The sequence below is a fragment of the Leptodactylus fuscus genome, chromosome 5, assembly GCF_031893055.1.
Source record: "Leptodactylus fuscus isolate aLepFus1 chromosome 5, aLepFus1.hap2, whole genome shotgun sequence".
Taxonomy (NCBI): domain Eukaryota; kingdom Metazoa; phylum Chordata; class Amphibia; order Anura; family Leptodactylidae; genus Leptodactylus; species Leptodactylus fuscus.
This window is the reverse complement of record NC_134269.1, coordinates 128,978,419-128,992,393: the sequence shown is the minus strand read 5'-3', so window position 1 is coordinate 128,992,393 and position 13,975 is coordinate 128,978,419. Positions and strand designations below refer to the sequence as shown.

Here is a 13,975-nt window from a genome sequence, read left to right as displayed (position 1 = left end):
CTCCTTAATCCCTCCCCCCATCGGAGCGAGCTCCGATGGGGGGAGGGTTAACCCCTTGGATGCCAGGACGAGGGGAAGCTAGTCTATGCATCTGCATAGCTAGCTTCCTCTATAGACTGCAATACACGTGTATTGCAGTCTGTAGTTAGTATAGAACCAGCGATCCTCTCTGATCGCTGGTTCTAGTGTGCTTGCAGCACAAATAAAAAAATGTAAAAAAGTTTAAAAAAAAAAAATAGTGTGTAAAACAAAAAAAACAAACATAGTTACATTTCTTGTAAATCTGGAAAATCGCTGTTACACTTGTAAGCCTTATAACGTCCAAAATAAATTAAAATACAATCAAAAGATGATGCCGATATAAAGCAGAGATATGGGAGATAATATTTATTACTGTATTTGGGTGGTATAACTATCTGCCTGAAAAGCAGAGAATTTCACATTTTGAAAATTGCAATTTTTTCCAAATTTCCATCAAATTTCCTATTTTTTTAATAAGTAAATACAAAAATATTGATTAGTGTTTACCACTAGAGATGAGCGAACAGTGTTCTATCGAACACATGTTCGATCGGATATCAGGGTGTTCGCCATGTTCGAATCGAATCGAACACCGCGTGGTAAAGTGCGCCAAAATTCGATTCCCCTCCCACCTTCCCTGGCGCCTTTTTTGCACCAATAACAGCGCAGGGGAGGTGGGACAGGAACTACGACACCGGGGGCATTGAAAAAAATTGGAAAAAGTCATTGGCTGCCGAAATCAGGTGACCTCCATTTTAGACGAATAGTGGATTTCAAATCCGGGTCATATGAGAATGTGAACTTTGTGACTATGAGACAGGGATAGCTGTACAGGCAGGGATAGCTAGGGATAACCTTTATTTAGGGGGGAATGTTATTAAAAATAACTTTTTGGGGCTCTATCGGGTGTGTAATTGTGATTTTTGTGAGATAAACTTTTTCCCATAGGGATGCATTGGCCAGCGCTGATTGGCCGAATTCCGTACTCTGGCCAATCAGTGCTGGCCAATGCATTCTATTAGCTTGATGAAGCAGAGTGTGCACAAGGGTTCAAGCGCACCCTCGGCTCTGATGTAGCAGAGCCGAGGGTGCACTTGAACCCTTGTGCACCCTCGGCTCTGCTACATCAGAGCCGAGGGTGCGCTTGAACCCTTGTGCACACTCTGCTTCATCAAGCTAATAGAATGCATTGGCCAGCGCTGATTGGCCAATGCATTCTATTAGCCCGATGAAGTAGAGCTGAATGTGTGTGCTAAGCACACACATTCAGCACTGCTTCATCACGCCAATACAATGCATTAGCCAGTGCTGATTGGCCAGAGTACGGAATTCGGCCAATCAGCGCTGGCTCTTCTGGAGGAGGCGGAGTCTAAGATCGCTCCACACCAGTCTCCATTCAGGTCCGACCTTAGACTCCGCCTCCTCCAGCAGAGCCAGCGCTGATTGGCCGAATTCCGTACTCTGGCCAATCAGCACTGGCTAATGCATTGTATTGGCGTGATGAAGCAGTGCTGAATGTGTGTGCTTAACACACACATTCAGCTCTACTTCATCGGGCTAATAGAATGCATTGGCCAATCAGCGCTGGCCAATGCATTCTATTAGCGTGAACTGAGTTTGTACAGGGGTTCTAGTGCACCCTCGGCTCTGCTACATCAGATTGCTACATCTGATGTAGCAGTGCCGAGTGTGCATCAGATGTGTAGTTGAGCAAAACTGACTCAGCACTGCTAAGTCTCTGCATTCACATAGGAATGCATTGGCCAGCCTTCGGCCAATCAGCGCTAGCTCTGCCGGAGGAGGCGGAGTCTAAGGTCGGACCTGAATGGAGACTGGTGTGGAGCGATCTTAGACTCCGCCTCCTCCAGCAGAGCCAGCGCTGATTGGCCGAATTCCGTACTCTGGCCAATCAGCACTGGCTAATGCATTGTATTGGCGTGATGAAGCAGTGCTGAATGTGTGTGCTTAGCACACACATTCAGCTCTACTTCATCGGGCTAATAGAATGCATTGGCCAATCAGCGCTGGCCAATGCATTCTATTAGCTTGATGAAGCAGAGTGTGCACAAGGGTTCAAGCGCACCCTCGGCTCTGATGTAGCAGAGCCGAGGCTGCACAAGGGTTCAAGCGCACCCTCGGCTCTGATGTAGCAGAGCCGAGGCTGCACAAGGGTTCAAGCGCACCCTCGGCTCTGATGTAGCAGAGCCGAGGCTGCACAAGGGTTCAAGCGCACCCTCGGCTCTGATGTAGCAGAGCCGAGGCTGCACAAGGGTTCAAGCGCACCCTCGGCTCTGATGTAGCAGAGCTGAGGGTGCACAAGGGTTCAAGTGCACCCTCGGCTCTGCTACATCAGAGCCGAGGGTGCGCTTGAACCCTTGTGCAGCCTCGGCTCTGCTACATCAGAGCCGAGGGTGCGCTTGAACCCTTGTGCACACTCTGCTTCATCAAGCTAATAGAATGCATTGGCCAGCGCTGATTGGCCAGTGCATTCTATTAGCCCGATGAAGTAGAGCTGAATGTGTGTGCTAAGCACACACATTCAGCACTGCTTCATCACGCCAATACAATGCATTAGCCAGTGCTGATTGGCCAGAGTACGGAATTCGGCCAATCAGCGCTGGCTCTGCTGGAGGAGGCGGAGTCTAAGATCGCTCCACACCAGTCTCCATTCAGGTCCGACCTTAGACTCCGCCTCCTCCAGCAGAGCCAGCGCTGATTGGTTGAGTTCCGTACTCTGGCCAATCAGCGCTGGCCAATGCATTCTATTAGCCCGATGAAGTAGAGCTGAATGTGTGTGCTTAGCACACACATTCAGCTCTACTTCATCGGGCTAATAGAATGCATTGGCCAATCAGCGCTGGCCAATGCATTCTATTAGCGTGAACTGAGTTTGCACAGGGGTTCTAGTGCACCCTCGGCTCTGCTACATCAGATTGCTACATCTGATGTAGCAGTGCCGAGTGTGCATCAGATGTGTAGTTGAGCAAAACTGACTCAGCACTGCTAAGTCTCTGCATTCACATAGGAATGCATTGGCCAGCCTTCGGCCAATCAGCGCTGGCTCTGCCGGAGGAGGCGGAGTCTAAGGTCGGACCTGAATGGAGACTGGTGTGGAGCGATCTTAGACTCCGCCTCCTCCAGCAGAGCCAGCGCTGATTGGTCGAGTTCCGTACTCTGGCCAATCAGCACTGGCCAATGCATTTCTATGGGGAAAAGTTAGCTTGCGAAAATCGCAAACTGACAGGGATTTCCATGAAATAAAGTGACTTTTATGCCCCCAGACATGCTTCCCCTGCTGTCATAGTGTCATTCCAGGGTATTGGTATCATTTCCTGGGGTGTCATAGTGGACTTGGTGACCCTCCAGACACGAATTTGGGTTTCCCCCTTAACGAGTTTATGTTCCCCATAGACTATAATGGGGTTCGAAACCCATTCGAACACTCGAACAGTGAGCGGATGTTCGAATCGAATTTCGAACCTCGAACATTTTAGTGTTCGCTCATCTCTATTTACCACTAACATGAAGTATAATGTGTTACGAGAAAATAATCCCAAAATCACTTGTGTAAATTAAAGCGTCTCAAAATTATTGCCATTTAAAATGACACATGTCAATTTTGAAAAAATAGGCCTGGTCCTTAACATACATTTGGGCTGTGTCCTTAAGGGGTTAATTATAGTAAGATTGTTGAGGGATATTTCACTTCATTAAAGAGATTTTCCTATCTCAGGGTCTCCTCTTCCCTCCACTTCCTGATTTTCAGCTCAGTCCAGCAGCATGGTACAGTGAACTTGTACTAAATTGCACAATTATCTCTGTATTTACATAAAGAGATAACCGCCACTGATCCACTGCTGTTCTAGTCCTTAGGCCCAGTTCACATCTGCATTTAGAATTCCGTTTGGTGTGTACTGCAGGAATTTTCTCTCCTCATGATTCATGCGGAAACCACACAGACCCCATTACAGTCTATGGTGTCCGCGTGTTTTCCCAGGTAACTGCTTTTCAATGAGTATAGGTTCCTGTTTGGGGGTCCCCAAGCAGACTCCCCAAATGGAATCCCAAATGCAGATCTGAACCGGGCCTTAATGGTTTATCAGCTAAGAGCACTTTGCAGAGAAAGAAAGAAGATAATATAGGGGACGAGAACAGAGACTAAGTCATCAACTCAGCCACTAGATCTAGATAATTGAGAGAGTCTGAAACCTAGGCAACAAGTTGTAAACACCGACCAGGCATATTCAGCTGTATCTGACAATCGGAGCAAGAGATAAAGCAACGTATTGGTTAAAATAATTTATTTAGCTTACAAGACAAATTTAAATATGAACCTGGAGATGGGAATGCTCCTACTATCTATGTATTTTATATATATAATACTAATGGATAGATGTGGACTATTTCATTCACCCCACATCATAGTGGTGGCTAAAGATAATAGTCTGCTTCAGTGTCATTGATAACTTTGGTTTAAAGGAGTAATAAACCTAGAAATGAATTATGCAAATTTAACATAAGAAAACAATGCACATAATGCACACAGTGTTTGCCCAGTAGAAATCTTGCAGATATCACACTACCACCTCATCTCCTACTTTTTTTAACTTAACATTCCTTGTTGCCTATAGATGATAAAGCAGAGGTAATAGGCTCCTTCAATAGTACGTTACCTTAAAATGCTGAAAATACAAATTATTTACTATGAGGTTTTCTCTCATGATTTCAATATGAGTAAAAATTGGAACATAATAATGAAATTCATGTGCTGGAATTTTTTGTAACGTTTAGTGTTCCTTTAAGCTTCAGTGTAATAGCATTTGTGTGGCTAAAAACTGAACACAATGCTATCAGTATTATAAAACAGAATAGTCAATTATCACAGTTAACCAGGGACATAGCTGGGTGGGGGGCAAATGGGACAGGTAGAAGGAGCACACCAATATAGTCTCACTGTCATCACTGTATCAGATTGTGCTGTTGTCACCTGGCACTTTAGCAAGTGAGAAGTTGCCACTATCATCTGCGCTATTCAATTAAGCAAAGGATCCTTGTTAAATGCCTCCTAAGACACTTACTCAGTTGAGACCATCCTTCATCTGTGCAGTGACCTTTGCCCCTCTTCACACATTAAGACATCACATTATTACAAGTGCTGAGTGCACTTATACATATCTATAACTTACATCTAACATAACTTATCTTGTATAACTTATATCTTATAACTTATCTATTTACTTACATATTATATTAGCAATTCTAGCACATGTTTGAGAACTAGAAGTGCCCATCCTCCCAACTGTCTCTTTACCCCCAAAGGAGGCAATATCAGTTTTCACCCCACCACTTCAAGCTATGAATTCTGGTCCTGCGTGTTTTCATTGTTACAGCAATGCCATGTTTTTGTATACACCAAGTGAGTGATCTCAGCAGTTATTGGCTATATCAGTGATGCTGGTGACTGAGTGCTGGTGACGTGGTGTATACGGACATATCAACACTACAGCCAAGAAGATGCTGCATGACTGGAGCACCACATCTGAAGCAGCAAGGGAGAACCACTCCTTGTTTTTTGTTATCTTATCCCCATTGCTTCTACTTTGATAGTTCAGTGGCATGCTAAGTACAGTTCGATTTGTTATGCCAATAGCAGGTTCAACACTGCCACATGTGATCTCCCTTCTGACTGGTCAATTCACAGTTTTTCAGTGAAGCAGAGATCAGGACTCTATATGAGAAAGTGATCTTTAAAGGGGTTGTCCCATAACAAGGATCCTATCTATACTGCTTGTTAATGTGGATTTAAGACTTTTCCTAAATACACTGCTTCAGCAAAACTGCTTTGTTTGTCCACTATCTTAATTTATTCACTTCATTGTTGACACTGCATTTCTATGGCCCTTGGGATTATCTGCTCAAATGTCAAGTGACATAGCTGCCTGCTGTCAGTCGGGCGGGAGGCGGTGGCTAAGTGCATGGGAGCGAGCCTGTGTCTGTAGCTCTTCCTGTGCCCTGTGACCTAGCTTCCTGCTCTCAGATAAAGGAGGGGGAAAATGAGTGCTGCTTTCTTATGTAAAACAGTCTAAATCCTAGTGGACCTGGTCCCTCTGCTCACTAGAATTTAGCTTTCTTATATAGAGTAGGCTAAAAGCTAGTGGGCAGAAGGACCTGGTCCCTTAGCCCACTAGGATTTATCTGACTCTATATAGAACAAGCTAAATCCAAGTGTTATAGGACCTCTGATGACATCACAGGCCCTTCAGTCGTCCCATAGGATCATGCTATGTGGTGGGTGGAGCTACACACTAATTTGGGGGCGGAGCTAAACTGGAGGTAGTTGGACAGTAAGGCTTTGCATATGAAACCCCGGCCAACAATTGACTTTGAAAACCAGGAAGAAAGAAGTCTTTGCAGCAGCGAAGACTGGTGAGCAAGGGACATGGAATTACCCCTTTAAGTTTTTGCACAAAGCACAACGCTGAACTCTCAAAATAGAAACAGAGAGGTCAAAAAAGGAAATATCGCTTCTCTTGTTATTTTATTATTTTTACTAGCAAAGGGAATTTTATTGAATAAATGAGAAATCATGGCTATCTCTCATAGATACCACTCTTTTTACATTTTATGAGTTAGTCCCTGAGTAAACCAACTGCAAATTAAGATTACAGGTTTACAAGGGCAGCATGGCGGCTCAGTGGTTAGCACTGTAGTCTTACAGAGCTGGAGTAGAATCCAGTCAAGGAACATATCTGCAAGTAGTTTGTATGTTACCTTCCACACTCCATAGACATACTTATAGGCAATGTATATTATAAACCCTATATGACTGACAATGTCTGCAGAGTGCTGCGGAATATATTGCCGCCATACAAGTCAGCAATTAATCTTTATTAACTAGAATCTGGACAATAAGGATACAGTAAATTTGTCTTTGGAATTTTAGCAGCCATAAAAGACTTGTTCGGAAATTGTGACATCAGTTGCATTTGTCTGTTAAAAGCCACTAAATTCTTACAGCTACATATTTTAAAAGTTCAAGTTCCAGTAAACTGGATTACATTTGTGCCTAAGTTCATTTCTCCTTAAAAAATTATAGAACAACTATAATTACTTATTATATTACCCTTATTTGACTTGTAAAATCCAGTCTTCAATGCGGCCTACAATTTAAAACATCCCAGTCAAACAATGTGTGAATAAGGACTTAAAGCGGTTTTCGCCCTTTCTCCCTAACCATATTTAAATTGTTAGAAGTTAAATATTTTTGCAAAGAAATGTAATTCAAAATTTAAAGATTTTCTCTAATCATCTTAGTGGTGACCATCTGTTGATCAATGGATATCACCAGGAATGCAGGAATCTTCTACGGGCTTAAAAGTTATTATGGCCAGGTTATTGTCTCATGCGTGTTGTGTCTCTGTCTGATAAGCCAACCACAATAAGGAAATCCAGGTGGCTGGATTTCTGACAAGGCCCAGACCATAGAAAGTTCCTTCATTCGTGGTTGTATCGATCCGAAACTGATCAAAACAATTGACTGACACCTTTTTAATGGTTACAAGAAAATCATTAAGGCTAAGGCCTCACGTAGTAGGCCGAAGTGAAAAAGCAATGCTGGAAAAAAACAGAGCGGAAATACATCGTATTTTTTCCTCTGCGTTTTCCTCTGCGGACTTTCTGTTTCAATTATACCTATAGGGAATCGGACAGTGTTTCTGTAGGTATAATTGACGTACTAAAATTTCCAAAAATTCAATGGTTTTGGAAATCGCAGCATTGTTGCTGCGGGTATTTTTCTGCAATGTGTGGGTGGAATTTTCTAGAATCCCCTCCCCTTTGCTGTAGCTGGAGGAGGACTTCATAATGGGAACAACTGGAGGAGGACATTATACTGAGGGAAACTTTAGGAGGACATTAAACTGGGGGCAGCTGGAGGGGGACATTAATGTTCCCCTCTAGTTTCCCCCATTTTAATGCCCCCCTGCAGCTGCCCTCATGGTTTAATGTCCCCTACCAGCTACCCCACAGTTTAATGTCCCTCTCCAGTTGCCCCGGTGTAATGTCCCCCTTTAGTTGCCCCCAGTTTAAACTGGGGCAGCTGGAGGTGATATTAAACTGTGGGTACACCATGAGAGAGACGTTATAATGTGGGGTCAATATGAGGAAAACATGATAATGTGGAGCATATAATATTAGGGTGACTGTAGGAGCATTATACTGTGTGGGGAGCACAATTTATGGGAGTGGGTGGAGCTAAATTTTCCACAGTACGCATAGTACACTGCACATTTGGTCCCTCTTTCTGTCCTTTGAAAGTAAGGAGGGAGGTAAGGGTTTCCATACATGGCACCACCTCTGGATGCCTTGGCAACCCTCTGTCACCCCTGGATCATGCTGCCAAGGATCAGAGATATCCATCCTGGTAGAGACAGCAGGAACCCAGCTGTGTATCCCAGTCAGGCTGCTACAAGTGATCGCATAGACATCGCATTCATCATGGAGTTTTAACTGCCGCATACTCATGATAAATATATTTGTCATATAGTATTAAGAGGTTAAAATATAAAAAGAATTATTCCATGAACATGAAATAATAAAGGGAGCATGTTATTTATACAGCACAGAAAACACCATGAAAATAAACCCGCAAGAAATTAATGCAAATGTGGTTTTACCAGCTGGATTTTTTAAGCCTCCCAATATATCATACAGAAGAGTAAATTATTCCATTACAAAGTATTAATTTGTCCACAAAAGAAAATACAGTTTTTGGAAAGTAGAAAATGAAAACACAAAAATCAAAGATGGCTGCTGAAAGCAATGCTTAATAGAGCGTGTGCTGTCTGGAAGGATTGGGTTAAATATACAGGCCGGTGTTATCATAACATCAAATGTTTAACTCTTTCATGATGTTCGGAGGCAGCATGGCGTATATATGTGGACTTTTATTATGCAAATAGATTCCACTTTGGAGAAGCTGGTTAATGAACCACATGTGCTTATGTTTATCAAAGAAACTCCAAATCAAGATGGAAAAATGAATCGGTGAAACTTAAAACCTAATGTGCATTCATCCAAACAGAGCGGTGGGCAGATCAGATAACATTTATTAGTAAACAACAATGCTTTCGGAGGAACTGTCCGCTTCATTAGTTGCACTTCCGCACAAACCTATTATTTTTCCCTTTGATTTGGACATCATGACCTGGGGAAAACACAAGTTCTGCAAGTACAAAGTAGTTCATCATTTCAGACAATTGATTTATCTTGCGCTCTACTCCTTGCTGACAGCTTCTTATTACAAACATTGCTAATATTTTTTCGCATCAATCTACACATAATACCATGACATATTGACAAAGCAAAGTCTGGCTTGTAGAAATGTATACACATTTATTAAAAAATTAAAAACTGACATATCACATTCACATAAATATTGAAACCCGTAGAAACGTTCGATCAGGTTCAAGTGCAGAGCACTCTGGAGAAGGTTTTCATTACAGAAGTCTCTGCACTTTGCCCCATTCATCTTTCCCTTAGTCCTGTCCAGACTAGTTTGGCAGCTACTGCAGCTGAGAAGTGTCCTCAAAGCCTGATGCATGCTGGAACTACACTGCTATATTGTGGAGATGGTATTGACACAGGGAAAGTTGTTTCCCATGTCACAAGAGTCTTTCAAGTACCTTTTGGTGAACTTTAAGTGGGCTATTATGTGGCATCTACTGAAGGGTCACTTTACCATAAAAACATATTTTCTAGACTGCTGCATATAAATACTTCTTCTGCGTGATTTTTACATCTCCACAGCAGAACTTTAGCGCTCTGTCAGAGTGGCCATTTGCTTCTTGGTCACCTCGCTAATCAAGGACCTTCTTGTTCATTGCTCAGTTTGGGTGGGTAGCATTCTGTAGGAGGAGGGTACATGGATGGGTACTTCTTCTATTTACAGTAAGTTAGATGGAAGCCACTGTGTTCTACGTGTTCTTTGGTACCGCAACAATTTTCTATACCCTCTTTACCCCCCTACAGTACAATACTGTCGTAAATGTCTACAGACCTTATGGTTTTGTTTATGGTGAATTACATGCATTGTATTACATCTTGCTGGTTTTGTCAAATACCTTAATGAAAGACATTGTCACAGAAATGCCTCGTGCAAATGTATTCTAATGTATCTACTATACAACAATTGGGTTTTTTTTAATTACTAGATTATTTTTATTGGAGATTCTACAAACAGAGGAATGATGTATTATATGATAGAGAGAGTAAATGGAAGCCTACAAGAGTGGCAGAAGGCTCATGGCATGAAACTGTATGATAACATTAATAATGGAAGGACAAGCGTTAGTTATTCCTACTATCCACAGTTTTGGATTGACATCAGAAAACGAACATCTTTTGAAGAATCGCTCGTACAGCTCATTAAAAGGTAGAGATTTTATAGGACCTTGTCCTATAATATGTAATATTTATTAATGTTGTTTACATAGCACCAACATATTTTGCAGCTATGTACAGTACAATGATTTCTATTACCCCCAGCTAGCACGCAATCATATTTATCTAAATTTCCACAGACATACACTGTGTCCAATTTACATAGTAGTATGTTTTTTTTTTTAATGTATAAGAAACTGGGATACCAAGAGGAAACACATGTAGATATCACTATAACTATGCTATCAATCCAAAAGGTAAACTGGATAAAATCCAGTCATAATATGAAATACATGTTCATGAATTACTACTTGTACTTCATTATATGTTACAGGAGTTTCCCAACAATGGATATTTATCACTTTTGCACAGGACAGGTAATAAATGTCTGATCGCTGGGGACTGCACTCCTGGGACCTATAGAATTACTAGAACTGTAGTCTTAAACCTAAGGTTCTTCTCATCACAAGACCAGAGTAAACCAACTTCTGACTGAGCAGCAGTAGATTTAAAGCAGAATATATCATGAAGGGTATTTTTATAGTCAGTTTTGCAGGAGTCTGAATTGCAAATTTTTTTACATGATCTTTGATAAATCTGATGCACCTTTGAGTCTAACACTTTTTCCTTACTATCTTTCAACTTTTTGACACCAAAATTCTATACTGAAGAGCTCGATAAATTATCTTCAAAGTCTATGGAACTGGTGGACATAGCCAAACTCAGTGATCCGCTGTTTCCATGAGTCCCGTAGACATTACATAAAGCAATACTATGTATTCTGGACATTAACATTGTTCCCCACTGCATGACCATTACAAATACCCATTGTAGTGACTTTGGATTCCCACAGGTAGGGCCCCAATGAACAGACAATTAGTAGTTATTTTTCAAGATATAAAGGCATTTATTGATGGTTTTTTTTTTGCTCAGGTACACAGGTTCTTATTTAACTTATTTTTATTTCTTTATTCAAATATTTATTGTTTTTCACAAAAAAGGAAAATAGAACAAAATACAAGTATACATTGGAAAAATTGGAATATTGGAATAGATACCTAGAAGTGTCATGGTTATCATTTACAATATTCAGTATCACTGCATCCATCCACTGTGTTAAAATGGAGCTGACTTTATTTTTTATCTATAGATCACGTCCTTTACAGAACACAAATCAGACCATACTTGTTGTAGGAGGCGTACAATGGCTGAACCCGGATCATCTGCAGATTATACAGAGAGTATTGAAGAGGTAAGACCGATTACATTTCTGTTAAAGAGCAAGACAGTGTTATGGTAATGGCCATTCTGAATACATATGGGCTATACAGCTACTGTACCTGTAAATAAGAGTATAATATCCACTGGATATACTTCTGTATAGAGAAGTATAAGATCTAAAAAGCACATAACATCAAATATTTACTCTACCGTTAAATCCACAAAGATTTCCAAATTTATGTTCAGCGTAAGTTGTGTTGAACATATGAATAGACATATGCAATTATATGACTATTCTGTGATGCACCCCTGTCATGGACTACCATTAAAAATACGTATATTATTGTTTGTTTGTCTATAAATTTATTGAAAAGATCCATTGACTGATTACGGTATGTCAATACAATTAAGGCTGTGGGATTCAGGAAAATCTGCAAACATATCCACTGATATTTTTCCAATACACATGTGTCACAGGCATGGGTGACTTTAGCCTAATGGTTATTGACACATCTCCTCTTATATGGACATATGATGCCCTTGCTAATCACATACAAACCTATTGATTTTAATAGCAGCCTGCAGACATCTGTGTGTTTTTCCAAAAATTAAGACATGCTCTATGTTAGTCCATTTGCAGACAATGGATCCGCAAAAAAAAAAAAATCTATAGGTTTGTGAATATATATATATATATATATATATATATATATATATATATATATATATTGAAAAGTCCACAAAACTTTACAAAGTTGATCCATTTTTCTTGGATATGATAAATGGATAAAGCACAGACAGCACACAACCCAAAAAGAGTAGGACAGTGTGCGTAACACAAACCTCAAAGGTCCATATAAAACAGATGTGTGAATGAGGCCTTGTTTGTCTTTGCTGTTATATCCATTGCTTGGTTGTATTCACTAGAAATCTTTTTGTAGAGCTATAAACAATGCCATTACAAAGTCTAGAAATATTAATAAGTAATCTATAGAAATGGCAGTCAAGCTGCTGACACTGGATGTAAAACACTAGAGGTAGAAACACTATTTAGAAAAAAAAAAAGATGTATGGAGATGAAGATAGAAATATCTGGCAGCTAATCCGGTGTGGCTATAAGAGCTGTCATACTACTATTAGGTACCATATTTTCTAGAATTGCTTTACTATATCTTTTTTCTTATATCTTTTCATTATGTGTTTAATGTTTGCTAATATTGTCTTGTCTCAGATCCTTTAATCAATTGCCATATTTTGGATCTGATATGATAGACACAAAATGCTTTCAAACTTATAAGGGTTAATAGTTTATTTTTTTGATTTAGGAAAATGAAGTGAATGGAAAAAAAAAGAGAAATTCTAAATTAAATCAATATTTGGTGTGACCGTCCTTTGTCTTCATAACCACATCAATTTTATCTACACTTGCACACAGTTTATGAAGGAACTCGGCAAGGAGGTTGTTCCAAACATCTTGAAGAGCTAACCACAGATCTTCTATGTATGTAGACTTGTTCATATCCATCTGTCTGTAAATGTCATCCCAGACAGACTGGATGATCAGGGCTCTGTGGGGGCCATATCATCACTTCCAGGACTTCTGATTCAGATTTAATGAAATATTGATTTAGTTTTCATTTCTCTTTTGTTCATTGATTTTATTTTAATTGCCAAAAATAAACTATTAACTTACTGATTCGGAATAAGACCTCTATAGCTTACTATGGACCTCTACTGTGGACCTATACGGTACCTTTGATTTACATAGAGGCATCGTACATGGCAAACTAACTGTGGCCTGTTCTAATTCATGCCATGTTACAAAGTTATTCTTTTCATTATGTACTGAATCACATGGCTGCAAAAATAATAGGGACCCATGGGCACCCTGTGTGTGATGTGACTTTAGAAGTTTAAAATCAATTAAAAGAATTGGAGCTAAAAACAACATATCTAACAGCCAATTCACACTCGTCAAATAGAAACCTAGAGTACTTCAGCTCTAGTAACACCTCTTTTTCTTAAGTTTTCTAAAGGCGCAAATAGTTTTGCAAAACTAGTTTAGTATGTAAATTTAGCAATTTGTTTAATTTGCACCTGATTATGTGTACTCTCTTTTATTACATCACTATGAAGGTTATGGATCCTGTTTAGAGCAATGAAATTGTGAAAATTAGATATTTTAGGCATCTTCTTAGGCTTTCTAGCATGTGCCTGACAGGCATATTGTTCCTGAACTCTTTATTTTTTACACTGTTCCTGACAGAAGTATCGGTGTCAATGGATATAGGAG

The 13,975-nt window shown here is 40.3% G+C and overlaps 1 protein-coding gene across 1 annotated transcript in view; it reads left to right on the top strand.

The window, feature by feature from the left end:
- CPED1 (cadherin like and PC-esterase domain containing 1) overlaps nucleotides 1–13,975 on the top strand; it is a 195,081-nt gene that overhangs the window by 162,603 nt on the left and 18,503 nt on the right. The window contains exons 18-19 of the mRNA XM_075274232.1: nucleotides 10,233–10,453; nucleotides 11,612–11,713. Of these exons, the coding sequence (XP_075130333.1) occupies nucleotides 10,233–10,453; nucleotides 11,612–11,713 (323 nt within the window). The remainder of the gene's footprint in view (nucleotides 1–10,232; nucleotides 10,454–11,611; nucleotides 11,714–13,975) is intronic.